At 39.2% G+C, this 26511-nt stretch overlaps 2 protein-coding genes across 4 annotated transcripts; one reads left to right on the plus strand and one right to left on the minus strand.

Moving 5' to 3' along the window:
* Nucleotides 1–5128: 5128 nt before the first annotated feature.
* On the plus strand, nucleotides 5129–15890 carry LOC146689194 (kelch-like protein 10). Of its 3 annotated transcripts, XM_085436279.1 has the most exons (6): nucleotides 5572–6222; nucleotides 6330–6504; nucleotides 11450–11933; nucleotides 12364–12975; nucleotides 13891–14040; nucleotides 15446–15890. In XM_085436279.1, exons 3-6 carry the CDS (start codon nucleotides 11517–11519, stop codon nucleotides 15806–15808), a joined length of 1542 nt encoding a protein of 513 aa, XP_085292405.1. In that variant the 5' UTR covers nucleotides 5572–6222; nucleotides 6330–6504; nucleotides 11450–11516; the 3' UTR covers nucleotides 15809–15890. The 3 variants fall into 3 exon arrangements, with proteins under 3 accessions (XP_085292403.1, XP_085292405.1, XP_085292404.1); XM_085436277.1 differs by lacking the exons at nucleotides 5572–6222; nucleotides 6330–6504 and adding an exon at nucleotides 5129–5391; XM_085436278.1 differs by having other exon boundaries at nucleotides 5572–6504.
* Nucleotides 15891–18459: 2569 nt separating this feature from the next.
* ndufa11 (NADH:ubiquinone oxidoreductase subunit A11) lies at nucleotides 18460–26332 on the minus strand. The gene is made up of 4 exons (XM_085437250.1): nucleotides 26219–26332; nucleotides 23812–23904; nucleotides 20273–20395; nucleotides 18460–19349 (listed from the first exon to the last, which is right to left on the minus strand). Exons 1-4 carry the CDS (start codon nucleotides 26295–26297, stop codon nucleotides 19237–19239), a joined length of 408 nt encoding a protein of 135 aa, XP_085293376.1. The 5' UTR covers nucleotides 26298–26332; the 3' UTR covers nucleotides 18460–19236.
* Nucleotides 26333–26511: the final 179 nt, after the last annotated feature.

Here is a 26511-nt window from a genome sequence, read left to right on the forward strand (position 1 = left end):
ATCTGGGGTCAATACTGACTGATCCGAAAAAACAAACAAACAAAAAACAGTTGACCTACAAATTTCACTGTGTCCACAGTTTCTCTTCTTTCATCAGTCACAGAGTTGCAACAGAGTGAATCCATACCTGAGTGACGTACTCTGCTGTAATCGGCAGAAAGTAGACTTTGTCAGCCAGATCTTTGGAGGTCTGGGCCCTATTTCAGGAAGCCGGTTTAGTGCAAACTCTGAGTAAGTATACCCTGATTTAACGAAAACTCTGGCTTTTCGGTTTCACAAAGCGAGTTTAGATTAATCCTGAGTGAGTCACTATGACGACACACTCTGTGAAGCTAACCCCCACCTGTTTTTCGGGCCTCCGCTTTTTTTCTGTTGGCTATAACAGGTCACATTTGAGCATACAGAGTAAGCAAATATGTACTTGTAATGTGCTCAGATAATTTCAATAAGTGCTTACAGAAAGAAAATTAATGTAGCCTCTAACTGCAATTGATTTACATCGGACAAACAGACCAAGCACTATGGCTCATAATACAATTACACCTTACCTGTTTGGACTATATTTTTATATTTCATTTTTACTTGCTGCCAGGAACGTTTGGGGCCTGTTGGGTCACATCAATGTTTAAATTAACACTCACGCATTGACTCTGTCGGCTATGTTTTGCCATGCATGCTCCCTTTCTTTTACAGCTGAGGCTGTAATACTTTTTTCCCGCAAAATTTGCATGTTATCGGCATATGCTGCCATCAGAATTTCGGCCTCAAGCACTGTAAGATACATTGACCGCGCCTTCTTTCCCTCCGTCTCCATGGTGACTCGCTTAATCTGTGCTCCACTAATCAGGGCTTTACGTATTCTCGTGCACGCGCTTAACTTGGGGTTAAAGCAACTCCGCGTTGATTGAACTAATTGTTATCAGCCTTTCTGAAACCGAATATTCCGAGTTGGACAGTTCGGGGTTACTCAACCCTGAGTATCGTTTTTCACTCTGAGTTTTCTAAACCGGTTTCCTGAAATAGGGCCCAGGTCTCTGTGGCTTTTAAACCCCAAAACACGCTGCGCCAAAAATTGGTCCACCCCAAGGATCGGGTCCCCCGACACAAACAGAGTAAAATAGTGTACGCTGTTAAGTGCCAGGAGGATTGCCAGGATTTATACATCGGGGAAACCAAACAACCTCTGGCGGAGCGGACGGCACAACACAGAAGAGCTACCTCGTCTCGCCAGGACTCTGCGGTCTATTTACACCTACAGGCCAGTGGACACTCTTTCAATGATGAGGATGTACACATCCTGGACAGAGAGGAACGCTGGTTTGAGCGCGGAGTCAAGGAGGCCATTTACGTGAAAAGGGAAAGACCATCTCTGAATCGAGGAGGGGGCCTAAGGGTACATCTTTCGCCATCTTACAATGCTGTGATTTCAGCCATTCCCCAACTCTCTGTGAATGGTACTCATGGCCATTGATCTGTGGTCTTTGATCAATGGGTTTTGGTCAGTGGTTGTTGATCAACGGTCATGAGAATTTTCGTAATTATGATTAAGGAACTGACCTCCCAGCCCATTGTTCCTTCAGGGGGCTGGTTTCAGTCATTATACAAATGTACTGTTTATAAGATTTGGAGAACCCTGCAGTCAGCTGAGACTGAAGAAGTCACTTGGATGAGTGACGAAACGTTTCTCCCACAAAACGCTACGTCCAGATGAACAGAATCAACTTTGGAGATAGAAAAATATAGTTTTTCATGTAAACTTGATTATTGTCTGTAGTAGGGCTGCCACAAACGATTATTTTCATAGTCGACTAGTCATCAATTATTTTTGCGATTAGTCGACTAATCAGATCATCATCCATTGGACGTAAAACGTACAGCTTATTGCACCAGCATTCATCTGCTCTTATATAACTATAATTAGTTTACTGCTTGAAGTGTTTAAAGTATGTGCTAACTAAAAATAAAGACAAGATGATAGATTAGACTTTTAATAAATTTGAAAATTGTCTCAGTGGTTTAATAAATTAAGTCGTCTGCTCTTTGCTCCCTAAAATTTAACAGGACATTGGAGTAAATTCTCGACCATCTCAAACTTCTGTTTAATCAGTTTTCTGTTTGACGTTTATTCAGATATGTAAAATCTATAACTTTAATCTCAGCCAAACCGAATTACTCCGGATCAAATAAAACACTGAAAAAAGCCAAACAATAACATTTTTTAGGTTATCTAAGTGACTTATATATCATGTTTAACCTGAGTAGCAAAAGACCGCGGGGGTTTGAAAACGATGTGCCGGGTGTTCGCTGTTCTACACGGATCTAGTGAACCTTACCCCAGCTAGCTATCAAGCTGGTGGGTAACAGATGTCTCTGAAAACGTCGGCGCACTTTTGAAAATATGTGGTGTCTTGATAAACTGAGCAGATATTTGAGGTTTACACAGTTACATTCTCGCCTGAAAATATGTTAAACGTTTATTTTGTGACCCAGAAAGAATAATAAGAGTAATATTAAAACTAACTAGCTGCCGCCATTGTTGGAAACTGAGCTGGGCAGCGCTATGAATTCTGGGACAGAGCTACTTCTTCTTCTTCGGGGTTTAACGGCAGCTGGCATCCTTGTACATGCAGTGCTGCCATCTTCTGTTTCAGTCCGTTATTACACTCTTAAATTCTACTACTTATTCCTGCGTCCTTTGTGATCTTACAAAGCTTCAAACGACGCGTCGACTATTAAATCAGTCGTCGACGATTCTGATAGTCGACGTAATCGTGACTAGTCGACTAATCGTGGCAGCCCTACTAGAAAGCGAAAATTTCAGAAGAAATTTTAAGTGTGCCTATGCTGCCGCTAATCAGTATAGTTTGCCATTCAAACGGCTACAGAGAGCAAAACTCAGCAGAGCAGCCATTCTCTACCATGAACTATGGTAAAAACAAACACCGCTCGCGCCTCACAGATGACAGCTTGCAGTTTTGTGTAAAGATGATGTGACTTCTTACAGCCCCGATTTGTAGACGCTGTGCGCAGAGGTTCATAAGCAGACCCGACAATTTCTTCGTGACGTCCTGCCACTTGCAAATGTGCCAGAAGAAGCAATGGAGTCAGCAGAGTCCACGTAACATCTTTAAAGTGCAGTGCTGCCATGTGTTAACATCTGAGACTCCAACATGAAGGACTGAAATAAATCTTTAGAGCATTAAACTGCTGGTGAACTGGACATTTTTTGTAGGTATCTCAAAAACTTTCAGTAGCAGAGTCTGCACTGTAGATACTGGGTTTTATTAAGAGAATGCAATTGCAACAATAACAAATTGAAAAGATTTTTTCATTCCCTGTAATGTATGGCTGCTGAGTAGCCACACCAGACATGCACACAGGGTGACTAGATCACAATAAGCCGCATGTCGGACTTTTCAACTCTTGCTAGGTAAACACAATAAGAATAAAGGGAAGTTTTCACTCCCCCTTGTTATTTCAGCTGCGGTTCTGTCTGGTAACAGTCTATAGGTTTGAGTAAGGATGTATCCATAGGTCTTTTTGGAGCACTAGCTGACAATTTATGAATCTTTAGCCAAATATCACACAAATATACTGTGTCGCTTCACACCATTTTTTCTCTTATGTGAAACTGAAAAATAACTCTATCCAGTGTTTAGAAAGGTGGATGTCCTGCAGAGCCTGTAAAATGTGGGACATTGGTTCAAGATGTGGGAGAGGGGGGAAAGCATAAAAATGCTGTGCAGTCCCCCTTACAGAGGGACATCTGATCCCCCAACCTGCACATCATGAAGTATGAAGTAACACCAGTAACACAACACCTTATGGAGGTAAACCAATGTGTAGACAGTGATGTGCAAAGCTGTTCATAGGAACATCCTCCATCCATGGTGGTGTAATCTTTATTCTGATGCTGAATTGATTGATTTATGAATTTACTGTAAACATTTCTTACATTTTTCTTATTGCAAGCAGACAAACCTGTCCCGGGATTGTTCCTGCTCCTCCCCTTCATTTTATAAACACTCTAAATCAAACTCATTCCATTATATATATTTTTTATTTTAGGACGATGTTTTCATACAATCCTCTACATCTGCATCAAACCAGGCTTGTCATATACAACCTGCTTTTAGTCGTATATATTATATCTTTGAGCAATTGCTCAGCAACAGAGTTGGACGTCCGTGCAGTCTGTGCTCAGACAGGTGACTGCTTGCACCTGTCTGTGGTAACACTGTCATGCACCATCATTAACAGTCTTGCACTATACATGCAGTGCGTATATCATATATTGTGGCTCTATAAAAATCTATTTAGATCACAAACCTGTGTTTTGTTTGTTTGTTTGTTTCTTTCTTTCTTACTACTATTGTACATCAGTAAAGTGCAGGAGCCCATTTTTCCAACTAGATAAAAGTCTTATACAACCCAAGAAAACAGCTTAACCATAAATCACACTTTGTAATATCTGTGTTTGGCACTGTCATGTATTTTTAGACTCATATGTTTAATAACAAATATTTTGGCTTGTGTAGTAAGGAAAGTACAGGGGATATAATGTAGTGTCCACAAAGAATTGTGCCAATGACCTAGCATGCATAAAAACAGGACCATCACTAATCCACAATACTTTGACTCTGTTCATGTTACAGCATTGTGTATTAAAACGTGGGTAAAAACTGATGGTTACAAATGTTTATTTGTGTGTTTGTAGTTTCCTGGGGAGATAAACTGGATTGCATTTTTGTTGGGAACTGTTATTTCAACATAACGGAGTCCAGTACAGCACGTCCCCAACAACTGGAACCTCAGTAATAATAGAGCCAACACACGAAACAATAAAATGCAGAAAAATCTGAAAAAAAAACGTCCTATTAACGTTGAATATGAGCTAAATATGATATTGTAGTCCATTCGTAAGAGTGTTTTGAAGTGCTTATTTTACTATTTGAACTCTGTGAGGCAAACATACAGAATGCTGTATGCTATCTGTGAGGCTCATATGCAATTTCTTAAATCCAAATCAAATCAAAACAAAGCTTTTATGCAATGAAAAGGTTCATTAAAAAATGTAAATATACATTTCAAAACAATTCTATGGGGCAACTGTTGCCAAGTCATGATGATGTCATAGGCTCCATTCCCCAAATTCCACAGTTAGGTTTGATTTTGTGATCTGAACACTTCAAGACAAACTTCAGACAAAAAACTAAGAAAAACAGTCACAAAACTCAAGATGAGTGAAGAAGGCCAGCCGCCATACAAGTCGAGCTCAGTGTATAATGAACTCCGTTCGGAGGGACAATTTTGTGATGCAATCATCAAAGTGGAGGATGTTGAATTTCCGGTCCACAGGGTCATCCTGTGTAACTGTACGCCGTACTTCAGGTGAGTTGCTTACCTGATAATGTGAAGGACAGTTGACTGGTTTATACCTGTGAAAAATGTAATTCATGTACTTAGTCTGTGAAACAGTGCCAACAAAAAGGAACGGGTTGAATCATAAAACTTTTGTTTTAACTTCCTGTTTGCCATTTGTTTGAAAGTTGTGTTTTGATCGTGTCCTGTGGATTTTTGAAATTTGGCCATCAATTTCTGGAGCAAAGACTACTCAAATTGTTGGAACTTTTGGTACAACCCTGTCTGGATTACGACTTTGATACAGGATATTGGACTGGACTAACGGAGTTAACGAGGTAATTGCAGGCTAGCCAACACGTTACCAGGCTAACGGCTGACTGAGGAATCAGCTGAGCTGCTACCAGGGTAACCAGATAAAATGGGGCCGAAGAGGACACCGACAGCTGAGGAAGTCGAGGACATTAAAAAGTCCCTTGACTTCATAATGGAGGAAATTTCTACTATCAGGTTGCAGCAGAAAAATATCATTGAAATTGTGGAGGAGGTAAAGCTCCTCCGCATCCAAAATGCCGAAAAAGATAAAAAGATTGCATACCTGGAAAGTAAGGTCGCTGACCTGGAACAATACTCCAGGATAAACGACGTCATCATCACTGGGCTCCATATTAAACCCCGGTCATACGCTCAGGCGGTGACCGCTGACAGCAATGAGGAACCTGGAGAGCTTGACATTAGCTCCACGGAACAACAGGTGGCTGCTTTCCTGCGGTCCAAAGGGATTGCCCTGGACTGTAACTCTGTCGAAGCATGCCACCCTCTTCCCAGGAGGAACGGCAACATACCGGCTATTATATTAAGGTTTGTAAATCGAAAGCACAAGATTACGCTGCTGAAACAAGGAAGAAAATTAAAAGGATCTAATGTCTTTATCAATGAACATCTAACCAAACACAACGCTGAAATAGCCAAAAAAGCGCGACACCTTAAGAAGCTGGGAAAAATCCAAGGCACTTGGACGACGAACTGCAAAATATTCATTAAACTAAACGGATCACCAGAGGAAGCCAAAGTTCTGACCATTAAAAATATGGCGGATCTCGAAAAATATCAGTGAGCAACACGATCTGGACGGCAAACAAGGTAACAGACAACCACACACTCACTTATGACACACACTGGAAGGAAGAACTCAGATACATCTGGAAGAATCAGCTGCATCAGTCAGACAGTTGCAGAATATGATCAATTGGAACTGAAAACATTTAACTATATGGATCACAATACACATGACTTGGAATATGAAATAGATCCAGACAACAACTTTTTCTCATCTAACAATAACAATTGCTGCTACTATACAAATAAAGACTACAATCAGAGGATTAAAACTGAGAATAAATTATCAATTATCCACTTTAACTGTAGAAGTCTCTATGCTAATTTTAGTCATATCAAAGAATATCTTAACCAGTTTTCACATCCATTTAGTGTCATTGCCTTATCAGAAACTTGGATCAATATGGAAAAAGGAACAGACTTTGAACTGGAGGGTTATGAATTCACATTTATAACTAGGCGAAACAAAGGAGGAGGAGGAGTGGCCTTGTATGTGGACAAATCCTTGAAATTTAATGTGGTGGAAAAGATGACGATGGTGATTGATAATGTACTAGAATGTATTACAGTTGAAATTTGTAAAGAAAAAAGTAAAAATGTAATCATTAGCTGTATATACAGAGCTCCAGGTAGTAGTATTGAGACATTTAAAGACTGGATAGAAGAAACATTTATTGAAATAGCTCGCAAAAAAGTTTTCATTTGTGGAGACTTCAATATTGATTTGCTAAACCCAAATAAACATAAAACCACTGAGGAATTTATAAACACAATGCACTGTATGAACCTATTCCCTAAAATTACTAGACCTACCAGGATTACATCACATTGTGCAACTCTCATAGACAACATTTTTGCAAATGACATTGAAAATAAGACTGTAAGTGGACTCCTGATTAACGACATAAGTGACCATCTTCCAATTTTTACAATCTATGATAGGAATTACAAGATCAATAAAATGGACAGTAAAAAAGAGTACAGATGAGTAAGAACAGAAGAAAGAATGAATGCATTTAAAAAAGATTTATTGAAGGAAAACTGGGGTGAAGTATATCAGGAACAGGACGTTAATAGTGCTTATAATAAATTCCTTAGAATATTTACATTACTGTACAATACCAACTGTCCAATAAAGCAATATAGTAGGAAACAGAAATATATGGACTGTCCATGGATAACAAAAGGTCTGCAAAATGCATGTATAAAGAAAAATGCTCTATACTGAGAGTTCTTAAGAACGAGAACTAAAGATGCTGAAATCAGATACAAAAGATATAAAAATAGGTTAACTAATATACTTAGATTTAGTAAAAAGGAATACTATAAGAAGCAATTAGATATAAATAGAAATAATAATAAAAGATTATGGGAAATCCTGAACAGTGTTATAAAATGTGGGACTGGACAAAAGAACTATCCCAAGTATTTCATTTGTAATGACCATGAAGAATACAATATGGATGTTGTGGCAAATAGTCTCAATGAATTCTTTGTAACTGCTGGACCAAATTTAGCAAGAACAATCACTCATCCTGGGAAAGCACAGGAAAAACCCGATACACTGATTGACAGAAATCCATATTCTATGTTTCTCACAGCCGTTGATGAAAATGAAGTTCTTGAAATTGTCAAAAAATGTAAAAATCACAAATCTTTGGATTGTAATGATATTGATATGATAGTGGTTAAAAGAGTCATTGAGGCTATTATAAAACCATTTACATACATCTGTAATTTATCATTTCAAACTGGTCGATTTCCAGACAGAATGAAAATAGCAAAAGTTATACCTCTATACAAATCTGGAAACAAACACCATTTCACAAACTACAGGCCTGTCTCTTTACTACCTCAATTCTCAAAAGTTCTTGAAAAACTGTTTAAAAACAGACTGGAAAAATTTATAGATAAACATAAACTACTCACTGAGAGTCAGTACGGATTCAGATCAAGCAGATCAACATCATCGGCACTATTAGATTCAATAGAATACATCACAAATTCCATAGACAAAAAGCAATATGTGGCTGGGTTATTCATAGACTTGACAAAGGCATTTGACACTATAGATCATGATATATTAATAAGAAAACTGGAACGTTATGGTGTCAGAGGGGTAGTTTTAGATTGGGTCCGGAGTTATTTAAGTGACAGAAAGCAGTTTGTGAAAATAAATGGTGGTTGCTCCTTATGTATGGACATTGCTTGTGGTGTACCCCAAGGGTCAGTTTTGGGTCCAAAATTCTTCAACTTGTACATTAACGACATCTGTAAAGTGTCCAAAGTATTAAAAATGGTTCTCTTTGCTGACGATACAAACATTTTTTGCTCTGGTGATGATCTGCAGAATTTATTGGAGGATATGACTAATGAAATAAGTAAAGTGAAGTTCTGGCTTGATAAAAACAAATTATCATTAAATTTGAATAAATCTAAACTGATGTTATTTGGAAATAGTAGTTTAAATACAAATGCAAAGATTCAAATAAATGGTGTTGATATTGAAAGAGTCAGTGAAAATAAATTTCTGGGGGTAATAATAGATGAAAAACTTAACTGGAGAGCTCACGTAAGATATATTCATTCCAAAGTATCACGAAGCATTGCAGTACTAAACAAGGCAAAACAGGTATTCGACAGAACATCACTTCATATTCTCTACTGTTCACTGGTTTCACCATACTTAAGCTATTGTGCAGAGGTCTGGGGCAATAACTATAAAACCACATTACATTCCCTTTTTACTCTTCAAAAAAAAGCAATTCGAATCATCCACAATGCAGGTTATAGGGAACATACAAACTCACTATTTTTGCAGTCTGAAATATTGAAAATTGACGATATAGTGAAATTCCAAACAGCACAAATTCTATTCAAAGCAAAAAATAATGAACTGCCAGGTAATATTCAGAGTATGTTTTTTTTTTTTTTTTGAAAGAAGGAAGTTATAATTTAAGGGGTTTTTGTAACTTCAAAACAATGAAGGTACGTACTACAAGAAAAGGTTTTTGTGTTTCTGTTCATGGAGTGAAACTATGGAACAAACTGAATATGGAATTAAAGCAATGTCCAAACATAAAACTGTTCAAAAAGAGTTATAAAAATATGATCTTCTCGATCTATAAAGAAAAGGAAAATATTTAAATTAAGTGAATGTCTCTATTTAAAAACAAACAAACAAACAAAAAATTCATGATGTGATATTATAGTATATCAGAAATCTGTTCACTATTTTTATTACAAATTATATCAGTAAGGAAGCTGACTAAATATTCACTGATAATTTATGGCAAAGGGGTGGGATTAAATAAGTGTATACTTCTTCCCACTCCCTTTCAACATGTAAATTAATCAGAATGGTTTTTTTGTATGTAATTTGTATAGTATTTTTTTTCTCTCTTATTTCTTTTCTAAATGTACTTGTATATTGTTCACATGTTGAAATAAATTACCAAATAGAAAGACTTTGTCACTGTCAACTGACAGATACACCCAAAACATAATGCAAACATTTGCAGATTTCATCTTTACCTTCACAGAGCTCCAGATTCCACTTCAGTAAATGTGCCATTTAAAAAGCACTGTGAATCACTTGGTGATTGTGTGAAGTCTAATTGAAGTGTTTTATTAAGTTATATTAATATCTTCCCCACTGTTTGATACAGTAAGACACACCAGACTTCCTGATACTAAAAATGTTGAATTTTGTTATACAGTTATACGCTGAGCAAAAGTTTTGAGTTGCCTCTCGTTTTTTTATATTTTGCTTTGAAACAGATGATTTTTTAAAAGTCCACTTGAGCAATAGTTCTCAACGTGTTTTTTTGAAGACTTGTAAAGGTTTCGTTTGGACATTTTTCACCCTTTTTAGTCCAGTGCTTGTACCCGAGGAATGGTTTTGTTTTTGTTCATTTGTTTATTTGTTTGTTAAGCCATTTAACGCTGATATATGAATCATTCAAGCATAAAAAAGACACTAAAACTCAAAGGATGAACCATTATTGTTTCTACACATAACGCATACTTAGTGTGAAGAATCAATTTTAAAGACAAATGGTAAATGGCCTGCATTTGTATAGCGCTTTACTCAGTCCCTAAGGACCCCAAAGCGCTTTACACTACATTCAGTCATTCACCTATTCACACACACATTCACACACTGGCAATGGCAAGCTACGTTGTAGCCACAGCTGCCCTGGGGCACACTGACAGAGGCAAAACAAGGAGTAGCACGTATTAAAAAAAAGTAATGTTCTACAGCAAATGAACAGTATCTGAAAGTCATGTCCTTAAGAAAAAAGAAAGAATGCAGCAAATTCATGACACAAGACCATTTAATCCATCTACTTATCATGAAACCTCATCAGAAATGGTTTCATGGTTCATGTAAAACCTGTTAAAACCAATAAATAAATGTTAAGAAAAAAAAAGAAAAGAAATGGTTGTGGAAGGGAAACAGAGACTGTAATTAAGCAACATGCACTGGAACTTCCATAAGGAAAGGAAACAGACTGAGGTATGCCAAATTATGCAATAACTAGACTAAAGATCAGGGCAAACTGGCCTTATGGAGTTGATTTCAATATTTGTCATAGAGGTACAACAGTGAGTGTCTAGAGTTAACTTTAAAACACGGTGGAGGCTCTGTTGTGGTGTGGGACTGCATTGTGTTTGGCAAAAGCTTCATAAACATGGTGCCAATGTAATAAAGACATTGAAAACCCAACAATCAAGCGCACTAAACATGTACAAACTCTGTTTTGGAGTTATATACTCTATGGCAATATGGACTAGACATTACAAGACTATCACAGTAATCACATAGTAACACATGTAATTAGGAAATCATTTCCATTCCTGTCAACAGATTTTATATATTTATCTTACTTGTGCATGACATAGTTTATTATCTTGTTGCCTCCACACCGTTTAATATTCTCTACTCTGTCTCCATCTCTACCCTCAGGGCTCTTTTCATCCGCTGGAGCAACCCAGAAAAACAGGTCTTCAACATACCTGGCTTGTCTCCTGAGATGATGGAACTCATCATTAACTTTGCATACACCGGCTCAGTTTCCATAACGGAGGAAAATGTAGTGGAACTTCTCATGGCAGCTGATCAACTCAATGCAATGGACATTGTGAAACTCTGCTCTGACTTCCTCAGGGAGCAACTGTGCCCAGAGAACTGCGTTGGCATTTGGCAGTTCACAAAAGTATGCTTATCACCCGAACTACGCGCCAAGGCCTACCACTACATCATCAGTAACTTTGAGCAGGTTGTTCTTGAGGAGGAGTTCCTGCAGCTAACTGTGGAGGAACTTGCTGACATCCTTGATAGAGACGACCTCAATGTGCAGTTGGAGACCACTGTGTATGAAGCGCTTACAAAGTGGATTAGCCATGTACCTGTACAACGGAAACAACACCTCACCGCTCTGTTGCCCAAGGTCTATAAACTTTCATTACTACATTTAGTTTGGACTTAAATCTTCAGCATTTAGGTCATAGATTGAGTCGTTCCATCTGGGTGTAAGGATGCTTTAATATCTCAAGATGTTGCTCTTTTCAGCTGTAGCCAAACCACATTTAAGAAATTCTCTTCAAGAGCATTAAAACCGTATGAGATCTCTACACACATACTATAGAATAAATTATATTTATTAAGTATAGTTGCTAGGGCTATGACTAAAAACTGTCCCTGCTGACGAAAAGGCTAATGGTGTCTGACTTTGGTCGCTCTCTTGCTATCAATAAGAAAATTAAACAACATTAGGAGCATTATCCTAAAGAAGCTTGAGTTTACTAAAACTGATGTAGTTGAAATTCAGTGTTTTTTCTATTCTCCAAGTCATATTCTCTTCTGTCATCTCTCTGTAGGTCCGACTGGGATTGATGACGTCAGACTACCTAAAGGACAATGTGCTGTCTAGTGAGCTGGTGGGGGCCAATTCTGAGTGCCTGTCCATGATAAGTAATGCCATCTTAGACATACATGGTCTAGGAAGCAGACCCTTCATGTCTGGCTTGTGTCACCATCTTGTTCGTCCCCGCCTGCCTCATTCCATCCTGCTGGCCATTGGGGGGTGGAGTGGTGGTAATCCAACTAACGGCATCGAGGCCTACGATTGCCGGGCTAACCGCTGGGTCAACGTAACGAACAACCTCGAGTTTCCTCGTGCTTATCATGGAGCCGCCTTCCTCAACGGGTACGTCTACTTCATTGGTGGCTTCGACAAGGTGGAGCATTTCAGCAGCGTCCGTAGGTTTGACCTGACCACTCGTGCCTGTAAGGTGGGGCCCATGCACTCCTGCCGCTGCTATGTGAGTGTGACTGTGTTGAACGGGTTCATCTATGCCCTGGGAGGCTTCGACGGGCATGTACGACTCAGCAGTGCAGAGCGCTATCAACCTGAAATCAACCAGTGGAGTCTTATTGCACCGATGCACGAACAGAGGAGCGACGCCAGCTGCACAACACTTAACAACCGGGTGGGTGAAGTAAAAGAGTAGCAGAGAAATAGAGTAGGGTCTCAGGCACACAGGCCTAGAGACCTGTCAGCAACCTTTGGTAACAACCAGTTGCTAGGGAAAAATGTGTACTCCTCAGCTGGTTAGGCAGTGGTTGTATGAAAGACTCTACAGATTTCTACAGCAAATAGTTTGTGAGTATTTGCAGACAAGTCAGAGTACTCCATGCAAACCTCAACAGTCTGCTTACGACCAAAGGAAACACAAGGAGGCTTGTGGTGCAACACCTTCCTGGTTACAATTTCACAGTAGTGACAGCCATCAACCTCCAGCAACCACTTGCCAACCAGTCAGGGAATACACATTTTTACAGTGAAGCGAGGTGCAAGATAGGTCACCAACTGGTTTCTGTGTTCATGTTTTCAAATTTAAAAGTATAGTTGAAAAAGTTGAAAAATATACTAATATATATCTATTTTGTTTCTAACTGATCACAAGTGCATCTTTGCATTTATGTACAGTACTTTAGTTGAGTTGACTTGTCAACTAAAATATAACAGATATTAAAAAAATAGTAAAACACATCATTATTTTATTATATTAAGATCCCAGATTACAATTATTTATCTGCATTCCTGAACAGAAAAATTAGCCTTATTGATTGAATGTTATGTTTGATTCATTTCTGGCTTTCTGACTGAAAGAAGTCCCACATACTCAGGTAAAAGTTGGGTGCATAAACATGTTTTTATGACAGGTAATTGTAAAACACACACATTTGTTATTACACATTTGTATTTTTCAGTTGGACACTTGGGTACTGAGTATCGGTCTTACTTCACAAATGATGTGGAAACATTTCACTTACAGGTAACATTGTTTCCAACTGAAATCTAAGAAATGTAAAGATATTTAATGTCCCTTTTTTGTTTTCAGATTTACATTTGTGGTGGATTCAATGGCAACGAGTGTCTGCAGACAGCTGAATATTACAACCCAGAGAGCAACCAGTGGACGATGATCAGTCCCATGAACAGCCGCTGCAGCGGGATAGGTGTCATTGCATATGCGGATCATGTCTTTGCAGTAAGACCACAAAGTAGTGCTGACACTCACGTAACATACAAATCAAATCTGTAATGTGCTTTGATCAGCAAGGCTTAACACAGATTTGGCTGACACAGAATTTTGCTAACTTTGTTTTGTATTTATCAATGATCAGATTCCTATCCTGACCACAGGTTCAGAGAAGGCATTCTTACTCATTCTATGTATTAATTTAACCGATTAATGATGTTTCTGCCTCATTTTTCTTTTCATGTTCCCCATTACCAAAATGTTGTGTCTTTAATGATTTCACTCATGATTTCACATTTCACTCAGTACAACAGAAATACTTATTCAAAACCAACATTGTCATCCTCATCGTTCCATAGAGGACATATGTTAGAGACAATTTCAAACTCATCCTGCAACACCTTTAGAAAAATGAGGGAATAAGCCAAGTGATTAGAACTCATCCTCTGGGGACGGTAGGCATTTTAGCTGTAAATTTTATCTTGCTATTTGCCTTAAAACCACTTATTTAGTTGTTTTGCAGCTGCACCCTTTGGTAAAAAGCAAAGATTTTAGTCTCACCTTCTGAGACACACTTCTTTCTTTATTTAGCTAGCTACCGTTTAGTATTTATTTTCTATTCAGACTAAGTCTCTATTCAAATAAAGGAAAAGTTATTATCAGCAGAATGCAGTGACCTTACCCTGGTGCTGACCTCAGGGTCTTTGATCAGGCTTTTAGGCCCCAAGGCCTGTCAGGGCTACTTTAATCTGTTATAGGAAGAAAGGACTGGAACTCAATGTTCCTTTTTGGACTAAAGGCAAAAGAGCTGTGAAGACATTTATACTGAAAACACAAATACTTTTTGTCGAGGGCTATTCATCTTTGTTGATAATAGCGTGGTGTGATAGACAACAGTGCTTTAATAGCTGTAGTTGAGGCTTGAGTGAAAAAAGGTCTCATACAGACTTCCACAACAGCTGGCTTCTACTTTATTTTACTTTCTCCTTTTAATTCAGAAGTCATTTTCACACACCACTGCACCCTGATCTTTTCTAGACATTCCCAACAAATGTGGGCCTGTGAGGATGCAAATACTGGGACGTTAATGGGCCTTTTTTAAACAACTTTTATGTGTAAACTCCATATAACAGCATGAGAATATGTCAGGTAGCTGTTCGCTTTATCCAGGTAAAACCCTAAACCAATCAGAGTATTTCCAGTAGTCAGATCACACCTAAGGTAAACAATCTCCTTGTATCTGCTACATATTAAGGGAAACTTTGGACAGTATTGCAACTTAATTCTTCAGTCATTTTCTGGAGTATCTGTGCAAAAACAGCTAAAGACATATAGCAGGTACATTTTCTTACAGGGGTACGGTGAAGCTGGTTACACTTACATTCAATCATTTGACCCACGTATTTACTTTTAGGTTGGTGGCTTCGATGGAAACAATCGTCTGCGCACCGCTGAGGCTTACAACCCACATTCCAATACGTGGAACCTCGTGTCCTCTATGCTGACCCCCCGCAGCAACTTTGGCATTGAGGTAATTGACAATCGCCTCTTTGTCGTCGGGGGTTTCCTCGACTTCTTCAACACTTCGAAAGTTGAGTACTACGACGCTTTAACCAATGAGTGGTATGAGGCGTGCAAAATGGAGGTTTTCCGCAGCGCCTTGAGCTGCTGTGTGGTGTCCGGACTTTGCAACATGACTGAGTACACCTTTCCTCGTGACGTCCTGCCACTTGCAAATGTGCCAGAAGAAGCAATGGAGTCAGCAGAGTCCACGTAACATCTTTAAAGTGCAGTGCTGCCATGTGTTAACATCTGAGACTCCAACATGAAGGACTGAAATAAATCTTTAGAGCATTAAACTGCTGGTGAACTGGACATTTTTTGTAGGTATCTCAAAAACTTTCAGTAGCAGAGTCTGCACTGTAGATACTGGGTTTTATTAAGAGAATGCAATTGCAACAATAACAAATTGAAAAGATTTTTTCATTCCCTGTAATGTATGGCTGCTGAGTAGCCACACCAGACATGCACACAGGGTGACTAGATCACAATAAGCCGCATGTCTGACTTTTGATATTCATAAAAATATGATATTCATAAAAAATATGAAATTTATAAAAATATGCTAGTTCATAGCTCATTGCTTTTTTCCCCCTAAAAACAACTAATTGATTATTTAGATACTTTCTTATATATTAAATAGCATTCTTTTATTTTTTAAGCCATTAAAAAGTTTTTACTTTTTTATGCTCAAACGCCATCTGGTGGCGGGTCAGTGTGTGTGCGCGCGCCCGCGCGCGCCCGAGGCTGTGTGTCTGGGTGCGCGGGGGCGCGCCCGTGTCTCCGGACCGTGCTAGCAGAGTGAAGCTGACCCCCCACCCACTTGAAACGTAAAGGCAAATAGGCGGAGCGGTTAGTGCTACGTTTGTGCAGATTTGTGCAGGTAAATTTAGCGTTTGTGCTGCTACGGTTTCCGAGATATTAAACTTTATTTTATAGGTCATTCAAAGGTCACCATCCCCCCAGACTGCTCCAAAACGGGCCAAAATGGTCTACTTTTTTAGTGCTACGTTTGTGCTGATTTGTGCAGGTAAAATTAGCGTTTGTGCTGCTACAGTATCTGAGATATTAAAAGTTATATTTTTTGCTGATGACATCACCATCCCCCCAGACTGCTCCAAAACAAACCAAAATGGTCTACTTTTTTAGTGCTATGTTTGTGCAGATTTGTGCAGGTAAAATTAGCGTTTGTGCTGCTACGGTTTCCGAGATATTAAACTTTATTTTATAGGTCATTCAAAGGTCACCATCCCCCCAGACTGCTCCAAAACGGGCCAAAATGGTCTACTTTTTAGTGCTACGTTTGTGCTGGTTTGTGCAGGTAAAATTAGCGTTTGTGCTGCTTCTGTTTTAAAGATATTAATGAAAATGTAAAGGTCAACCAGCCCCCCCACATTACCCAAATCCAACAAAAGTGGTATCAAACGTTTGTGCTACGTTTGTGCTGGTTTGTGCTGCAAAGATTTTCGTTTGTGCTGCTATCATTTTAAAGATATTAATAACAATTTCTAGAGGTCATCAGAGGTCAACCAGCCCCCCCACATTAATTAAATCAAACAAAATGGGTGTCAATCAACTGTGCTACGTTTGTGCTGGTTTGTGCTGCTAAAATTTTCGTTTGTGCTGCTTCTGTTTTAAAGATATTAATGAAAATGTAAAGGTCAAAAGGTCAACCAGCCCCCCCACATTACCCAAATCCAACAAAAGTGGTATCAAACGTTTGTGCTACGTTTGTGCTGGTTTGTGCTGCAGAAATCCCACAGTGCCAGACGTGTTCCGCTGCTGAAGCCAGTGCATGTCCAGGCCCGTCTGAAGTTTGCCAGAGAGCACATGGATGATACAGCAGAGGATTGGGAGAATGTCATGTGGTCAGATGAAACCAAAGTAGAACTTTTTGGTATAAACTCAACTCGTCGTGTTTGGAGGACGAAGAATACTGAGTTGCATCCCAAGAACACCATACCTACTGTGAAGCATGGGGGTGGAAACATCATGCTATGGGGCTGTTTTTCTGCCAAGGGGACAGGACGACTGATCCGTGTTAAGGACAGAATGAATGGGGCCATGTATCGTGAGATTTTGAGCCAAAACCTCCTTCCATCAGTGAGAACTTTGAAGATGAAACGAGGCTGGGTCTTCCAACATGACAATGATCCAAAACACACCGCCCGGGCAACAAAGGAGTGGCTCCGTAAGAAGCATTTGAAAGTCCTGGAGTGGCCTAGCCAGTCCCCAGACCTCAACCCCATAGAAAGTCCGTTTTGCTCGGCGACAGCCCCAAAACATCACTGCTCTCGAGAAGATCTGCATGGAGGAATGGGCCAAAATACCAGCTACTGTGTGTGCAAACCTGGTAAAGACCTATAGTAAACGTTTGACCTCTGTTATTGCCAACAAAGGTTATGTTACAAAGTATTGAGTTGTATTTTTGTTATTGACCAAATACTTATTTTCCACCCTGATTTACGAATAAATTCTTTACAAATCCTACCATGTGGATTCATGGATTTTTTTTTCACATTCTGTCTCTCACAGTTGAAGTGTACCTCTGGTGCAAATTACTGACCTCTGTCATCATTTTAGGTGGGGGAACTTGCACAATCGGTGGCTGACTAAATACTTTTTTGCCCCACTGTAAGAACTAGTCCACTTCCCATATTTTGAACCTGTCTGTTGCATGGTACTTTGTTATTCCTTTGCATCCTACTGATGTTTAACTGAATAAAAATTGTTTGGGAGTCTGGAAGCATCTTGTACTTTTATATATCCTTTGAGCATAATTGACTCAGGAATGGCTCTTCCTGCTTGGCAAGTCTGATGTGAATTGAAGAACCTGCAACTAAGCATCAGTAAAGTGGGGAGTTGGTGCTGGATTTCACAACTTTTATTGAAGTTGCTTTTTTTTTCTTCATTTAAAATAAAATAAAATAAAATAAAAAAGACACAATAGTTACTTATACAGCGGAATTGCAGCTTTCAACCAGAAAAACCTGTTTTATGAGTTTGCAGTGACCAGTGCCATCTTCTGAAGTATGCTTTTGTAGTCTGCACTACATCAGTTTTGTTTTCATTTGTTTTCCAAAAACTGGAAATGAGTCTTGAACTTGAGAAAAAGTTAAAATTCCTGTCAACATCCACAAACATATGTGAAAAGTAGAAAATTAGAAGGTGATGCATGTGTACTGTACGCAGCATTTCACTCAGTGTTGCTGTGATTTGCTTTTTCATTGCACTGCTGGCAAATTTTCAATAAATCAATTCTGGCAACCATCCGACTTTCCTGCTGTCTAACAAAAATGCTTGTTAATGTCATTAACAATAATATTTAACACTAAATTACACAGAAATACGTTTTTGCACATTTTGCGGCATGTGTAAATAAATGACATTATTAGGAGCTAGGCTACTTCCAGGCTATTTTTTTAAAATAGGACACACAAACCTTTGTAAACATAAGAACCATATGACACAGCTATAGCCAAACATTTTTTCCAGTTTCTACATCAACAGCTAGTTAAATTAAAAGTGTTTTCAAATGTAAAATGAAATCAAATAAAATGAACCAACATGTTTTTGGCTTTTTCAAAAAAACTTTATTACATTAGGTATTTTTTACAATATAACAATCTTCCGGGCATCTTCCTCTTATAGTTTAGGTGGTCCAGCAAGTTTCCATCCCTCCATCTTGCCCACTTTTGTAAAGAAAGCCAGTGTTCCAAGACCCAGGCACGCAGATGTACCAGTTATAGCACTGTGAGCTGGAGACACACACACAGACACAGCACACAGTATGATTTTAATTAGGCAAACCAAATGCTACTGTAGAACTGCAGAGACATTTTCTCTGTTACTGAACAGAATCTAACAGTATGTATGATCCCTGAAGGAAATCGGTTGTCCAACATGCACAAACATTTGACCACACAGCACATTATTAATGTCTTTGAAAAGCAGCTTAGAGATGGTGGTGACTCAAAGTGGAGCCAATGAGCATCGTGAAGGGAATCAATAAGAGATATTGATATTAGAATCAGAATCGCTGAATTCTTATCAGTTCCCATCCCCACTGTGACTTTAAATGAAAAATGTTCAGAACAGATTTAATTAGCCATAACAAGCCGTCTACCATCATCACCTGTTAGTGATGATAAGAGTCACTGCAATTCCTAAACTTCTCATTAAGCAGCATTTCCTCAAGCAGCAGAGCGGAGTTTACACAAAGAACTGGGACTTACTCTAAGATTTAAAGAAAGTATACAGAAAACATATCTTTAAATTCTTGTGAATTTTATATTTATATATTCTTCATACTGGCCAATAAGGGGTTTTTCTTTTGGCCACAATCCATTGTGCTATAAGAAATAGTGCAGAAGGTCCACAGCTGTGATTCTCAGCAATAAGTAACACAAAAAAGGGACTGTTTGAAACTTATGCAGACGTAGTAAGTATGATCAAGTAAAATGTCATTTAGAATTACACTCCAGTGCAGTCCAAGTTCATTTTAGTTATACAGCTGATTATTATTGTGGCACATTAGCACAAATATGCTCTAAAGAGTGTAGTGTGTTAATTGCACATCACACTTTTTATTTAAAAAGGACTAACTTTTGTTGTGTTCCTGAAAAAAATAAATAACATTTTGAATTCTTGTCTAGTCACATCTGTCAGGACTGATACTTACTTCGTGCTCCCAAAAAAATCCCCGAGGCACAGCCACCGATAAAATAATTCAGCGGGTCGTCTGGAGCTTCACGGGCCTGAGCACTGAGACATGTTGTCATTCCAAAGATGGCTCCCATGGCAGCTGAAAACAGGAAGACAATTTCCCTCATTATTTCAGTCATCCAAAAAAAAGAAAAAAAATTATGGGATCCAAAGATCAGCAGCTAAAACAGCTAAACCCACTACAGGACTGAACATAGAAAATATATCCTTGTTGTGTACTGCAAACTAGAGCAGGCGATATGACCAAAAATATTTATCACGATATACATTTGAAAATTTGCGATAACGATATAATTGACGATATAATTGACACTAGACAAAATACTTTACAACTCCACAACTTTATTAGTGCAAAAAAAAAAAATCAATGTATTTTCACTTAAACAAGCAGCTGCTTTTTTATGTGCATTAAAGTTATATAAAAAAAATCTAACAGTGCAAATGCAAATCCTTGCTGACAGTTTAACCAAAAGGCATTTCCAGTGGAAATTGGCCGACATATCCTCAGCATAACCATGTAGAATATCCACAAAATATAAAAAGAAGTCTCTCACACTCACACACACACAGTAATATTATGTTGAAGCACAGTACGTATCACTCCGCGAGGCTCCTGCCTACGGTAGCCGTAATGCTCCGACAATCCATCAAGCGGTGCGGCTTTGTAGCTTAGCAAAGTTGTACAAAAACATTTCAGATTTTCGAGCGTCGTGTATGACAAAATCGTTTCGAGGTCAGTAAACACAACCAGAATTCATACATAAGGCACACGGGATTATAAGGGGCACTGTCGATTGTCAGAAAAATCAAAGGATTGATTTTAAGTGTGCCGTATTTATCAAAAAACACGGTAATAACGACGGCCCGCTAGCATGCTCTACCAAAAATAGTGCTTTGTTGTGTATCTGACGGACGAAAGCCAAACCAGTTCCACACCACTGAAGTTGCAGCTTTTTCACAAACCAATTCTGGTTCATCCGTTTCATTCAACGATCCGCTTTCGCCCTTCTCATACACCGTGGTTTTTCCACGATGTGCGTATGAAAACAAAGGCACAACGCATGCGCGTTCTACCCATATTCTATCGCGATATTTAATTTTCTTATCGTTGCCCAAAATTACACCGGTATTACCGTGAACGGTATGATATGGCCCAGCCCTACTGCAAACCTGAGATTGAATTTTTGACCATTCCTCCAGAAGCGCATTTGTAAGGTCAGACAAGACCTGGCTCGCAGTTTCTGCTCTAACTCATCCCACAGCTTGTCAGGTTGAGTTGAGGACTTTGTCCAGGCCAGTTAAGTGCTTCCATGCTAAAGTCGCTCATCCGTGTATTTATAAAACTTTGCTTTGCGCACTGGTGCACAACTGGAACAGGAAGGGGCCATCCCCAAACTATTCCTACAAAGTTAGGAGCATGAAAACGCCCAAAATTCTTGTATGTTGAAGCATTAAGAGTTCCTTTCACTGGAACTAAGGCGCTAAGCCGAGCTCTAATGACTGAATGAATGAATCTAATGATTATTCTATCAGTTAACTGGATAAGAAACACCGGTGTTATTAAGAGCATTAATGAATATTCAGCTCCATGTTAAACTATGAGACCATCATCATCACTGCTGCTGCTGCTGTTTAACAGTCTTTTTGCTGAAACTCTGGGGTGTGTGTATGCGCTCAATGTCAAACTTTTTGATATTTATATGCTGTTCCTAAATACGTTTGTATGCAGGTCTGTTTTCAGTCGAAAATGTGGGTCAAACAGTCGCGTTTAACACGTCGGCACGCTACAGAGCCGTGTATTAAATGAAGCATCGAAGCAAAGAATTTGTCTTATGGATGTTTTTATAATTGAATTACTCGAATTAGTCAATGAATCATTGCAGCCCTTATACCACCAACCGTTGACTGTCGACTATTTATCAGTGACCGGCATCCTATCACGGTACCACGCTGGAATTCACCGAGCTCCTGAGTGTGACCCATTCTTTCAAAAATGTTTGCAGAAGCACTCGGGATGCCAGAGTGATGGATGTTACACACCGTTGGCCATGGAAGTTATTGAAACACCTGAATTCAACTATTTGGGCGGGTGAATACTTTGGGCAATATAGTGCATTTTTACTTTGGCCAAAACTTTTATGATTTACAAACCTATAAGAAAATGAATGAATGAATGAATGAATGACCTTTTAAGGCTGTGTTTTCAGATGGCATTTCTGCACTAGAAAAATAATTTACTGTTGTAAATTCAATTAGTTAGTCAAAGAAGTGACGATATTGAGTGCAGTGATGTTCAAGGAATTAAAAAACAAAACCACAAAAGTTGTGTTCGGAGGGTTTTTTGCACTTAGAATTTTATTGCCATCAGGGCAGCACTTCACACTAGGGCTGCACGATTAATCGTTAGAAAATCGCGATCTCGATTCATGCTTATGTGCGATCTCATTTCCTAATGACAACGATTTAAAAAAAAAAAAAAAAAAAAAAAAAAAAGACGACGACGATTGCACCGCATTTTGATCCGGGACGTAATCTGCATGAAAACAAGCGCTCACTCTTCCTGCTCAACAAATGACGAGGGCGGAGCCTTATACCACGTGATACAGAAGCTGTGCCGTGTGATGCTTAAATTAGCAGGGAAAAAACAACGGAGAGCACGTCAGGGATGACGAGAAAGTGACAGGAGAAAATCCGTCCCGGTCAGCCACCCAAACATCAATAACGGGAACCTTATACAGCGCTTCCCTATACTCGCCGAACTCCCGCAGGCACAAAGAAATTACGGAGGCTATCACTTATCACCTGACCAAAGATATGGCTCCCATCAAGACTGTGCAAAACGAGGGATTTTGGAAAATGATCAACACCCTAGACAAACGCTACACAGTGCCGTCCCGCAACTATTTTTCTATTGTTGCACTACCTGCTCTATACACGCAGCGTCGAGCAACGGTGGAGACGGAATTTCAAGCAGTACAACATTTTGTGGCAACCACAAAACGTGAGACATTTGTTGTTTTTATGTTTATTTATTGTTTTTATGTTCAGTCTCAACTGTTATGAAGTTGATGTGCAGTTAATAAGTGCAATAAATATTTATACTGGAAAAGAAAATCGTGAGAGAATCGTGATCTCAATTCTAAGCCAAAAAAATCGTGATTCTCATTTTATGCAAAATTGCGCAGCCCTACTTCACACAATTATTTAAAGTATGGAATCATAGAAAATCACTGTGTATAGATAAAGAACCTTACTCAGTCGTTGTTGATGATAATGTTATCATCATCATCATCATAATTATTACTATTATCATTATCACTACCTGTGAATCATTACAAAAGTTACGGCAATTCCTAATCTTCCCAGTACTAAAGAAACTGGAAAAATCTCAGTGCTTCTGACCTTAAGGAGTGGAGTTTTCAGACATGCAGACAGATTTAACATAAACCACATACACTGAAGTTCTTGTGGAGTTTTGAATGACAATACATTTACCCATGGTAACTGTTGAGTTGGTAGCCCTCTGTAACGCTGCCACTGCAGAGTCAGGTTGGAACGCCACTATGTGATAAGCTGAACCAACCAGCCCTGAAACACACAAAACAAACAAATTAAGAAACTTTAGAAAAACAAAAAAAAAAGTCAGTTTTGCTGTAGGGCTGACAATCACAATCACTTTAGACCAGCTGGTATGAAGGAGTTTTTAAATTGACAGCAACTTGTATTTATTTATAATCAGTTCATTCTGATCACTCCCAGTGAAAATATTCTGCTCCCGTCTTTTTCTTAGTGCTGCAGTCTCTAAACCATACATCATAGCAGGTCTCACTAAAGTCTTGTAAACCTTCCCTTTCACCTTTGTGAAATCCTTCTGTGACAAATGACCCCTGACACTCATCTTTCCACCCTGTTGTACTGCGTGTTTTCACCATAGAGGACCTCTTAGAGATTGGACGTTCCTCTGGGTATTTTCCCCTGGTTTTCATCGACCCTGACGACCTAACTGAAATTCTGGTTGGAGGTGCAGCAGCACGCCACTGCCCAAGATGCAGACGTGGCCAGCGCACTGGTTCGCTCATCAAGCTGCGCCAAGGCTCCAGAGCGGTTGCATCGCTCATGGCCGCAACCTCGTCTCGGTCCCTTGTATTTCTACCTGTTGTTAAATTGCAACAAATAAAATATCTTTATAAAACATGTTAAGTGGCTAAAAAAGATTTATTAGAATATAGAACACGGTCATTAAGATCAGAGGTCTCAAGGAATTAGCAGTATTATATTAGCAGAAGACGTTTGAACTGAAAAGGAAAGTGGATGACGAACGCCGACATCGGAAAGATGGACACTGCTGTATTTCTTTGTTGAGTTGGGTGTAGGTGATGTGCCTTTTAGGTAAGGAGAAACTTGCTATTCTGAAGGAATATAATCTCAAGCGTCATTATGCGACTAAACATGGAGAGCATTATGGAAAGAACAAGGGAGAGGAGAAAATGAGCCAAACAGCTACAAAGAGGACTACTATCCCAGCAAGAACTTTTCCACAAAGCCAGTAAGGACACTGATGCTGCCTTCAAAGCAGGTTATGTGATTAGTCAATTAATCGCTAAGGTAGGGAAGCCATTCAATGAAGAGGAAAGAAAGAAAAAAAAAAGTTTGTTCAACAACGTTGCTGTCGGCAAACAACGTGGCAGAGCGGAATAATACATTATCAAGTAATATCTATGAACAAAGGTCGAAGTTTCACTGCCACTCCGTGGCGCTTGATGAAAGTACTGACAATGCTCAGCAATTTTCATCAGAGGTGTTGATCATTAGTTTGAGGTGACAGAAGAAATGCTGAGTTTGTGTCCCATGTATGGCCCAACCAAAGCTAGAGATATGCGTCAGCAGCTGAGCAGTTTGGTGTGGCATGAAACAGACAGAGCACTGTCCAGCTTTTTGCAGACCCCTTCTCAGCTGATGAGAGTGTCCCCAGCATGCTGCAAAATGAACTTACTGACTTGCGGTGCAACAGTGAACTGAAAACTAAGTTCCGAGAGGCACAGGGAAAAGCAGACCAGACTGCAAAGTTTCTGAGAGTTCCCTTCATCCTTGCAAGAGCTGTCCAGAGTTTTCAGTCGTGTAATGCCCCTTTTTGGAACCGTGTGAGAAACTGGTCTTGACAGTGAACTTTAATAAAAGCAAGTACAGTTCAAGGCTTGTTACTACGCAAACACTCCAGAGGGCTTCCAATGAGATGACAGTGCCAGCAGTGGTCGCCAAGTCATTGAAGTTTGAGACCTGTGAGTAAGATGGTTGCGAAACAGGTCATTTCTATATTTTATATGTAGCCCCTTCGTAAGTCACGTCGTCAAAAGCCTATTTACCAATATAAGCAAAAATATTACAAACACAGAAACATCGGCAATCATTTTTTGGGAGATTACGACCTGGTTATTCCACAAAGCATGTGTGCGTCAACCTATTAGTTGAGCATGGCGCTATTGTCACGGTCGTTGGTTGTTCGTGTAGTCTAACAAAACAGTCACGTACAGACTTCATATTGACCGTGTCTGATTTTTGTATCGAGGAAACGCTATGGCGCCATGTTCATCTGTATTGTTTCATCGCCCATTACTATCTCAAGGTATTCTAGGTTGTAATTTAAAAATCTTACAGTACTGGTTTACGTGATTATCTGCTGAGCTGAAGCAAACGCACCGCTAACTAAATAATTCACTGAACGTTTGTATTTTAGGAAACCCAGGTCCATCCTTTAGCAAAAGCAAACCTAGCCGTATGTAGCTTGCTAGGCAATCTTAATCTGCAAGTTCAAAAGCGTTGACTAACCCACCACACAGATGACCTGCTTTCACGACCCTGCACAACATGACTTGCAAGTAATTATGTCACCAACGATAGTTACCTAAAGCCGTGCCAAGTTTCGTAGTAATCCATGTTTTTTCCACACAGTCTGTACCTTCCAGTAGGTCCCAGTACCCCATTTCGGACTTATCAAGGACACAAATCGAATTCTCGCGAGAATTGCTCGTGTGGTTTTTGGCGTCTGGCGAACCCACTGGTGCACTGTCGACCCCTGCTGGAGAGTGAAGTAAGTACACTAGCACTAGCATATAACTAGATTGCAATGAATAGTTGTAATGTCTACGGAAGTATATTTTGCACTGAAATTATATAAAATAATCTTTAAAGAAATAC

This window comes from Copadichromis virginalis, linkage group LG17 (genome assembly GCF_057382275.1).
Source record: "Copadichromis virginalis isolate Kocher_CV1m ecotype Utaka linkage group LG17, C_Virginalis_male_GT1.1, whole genome shotgun sequence".
Taxonomy (NCBI): domain Eukaryota; kingdom Metazoa; phylum Chordata; class Actinopteri; order Cichliformes; family Cichlidae; genus Copadichromis; species Copadichromis virginalis.

Coding starts and splice junctions, on each gene's coding strand:
- LOC146689194 (XM_085436277.1), top strand. CDS start 5,240: ATGAGTGAAGAAGGCCAGCCGCCATACAAGTCGAGCTCAGTGTATAAT. Junction 5,392..11,449: donor AACTGTACGCCGTACTTCAG/GTGAGTTGCTTA, acceptor CTCTACCCTCAG/GGCTCTTTTCATCCGCTGGA. Junction 12,976..13,890: donor GCACAACACTTAACAACCGG/GTGGGTGAAGTA, acceptor TTTTGTTTTCAG/ATTTACATTTGTGGTGGATT.
- ndufa11 (XM_085437250.1), bottom strand. CDS start 26,297: ATGGGGTACTGGGACCTACTGGAAGGTACAGACTGTGTGGAAAAAACA. Junction 23,905..26,218: donor GAAACTTGGCACGGCTTTAG/GTAACTATCGTT, acceptor TGTGTGTTTCAG/GGCTGGTTGGTTCAGCTTAT. Junction 20,396..23,811: donor CAACTCAACAGTTACCATGG/GTAAATGTATTG, acceptor TCCTGTTTTCAG/CTGCCATGGGAGCCATCTTT.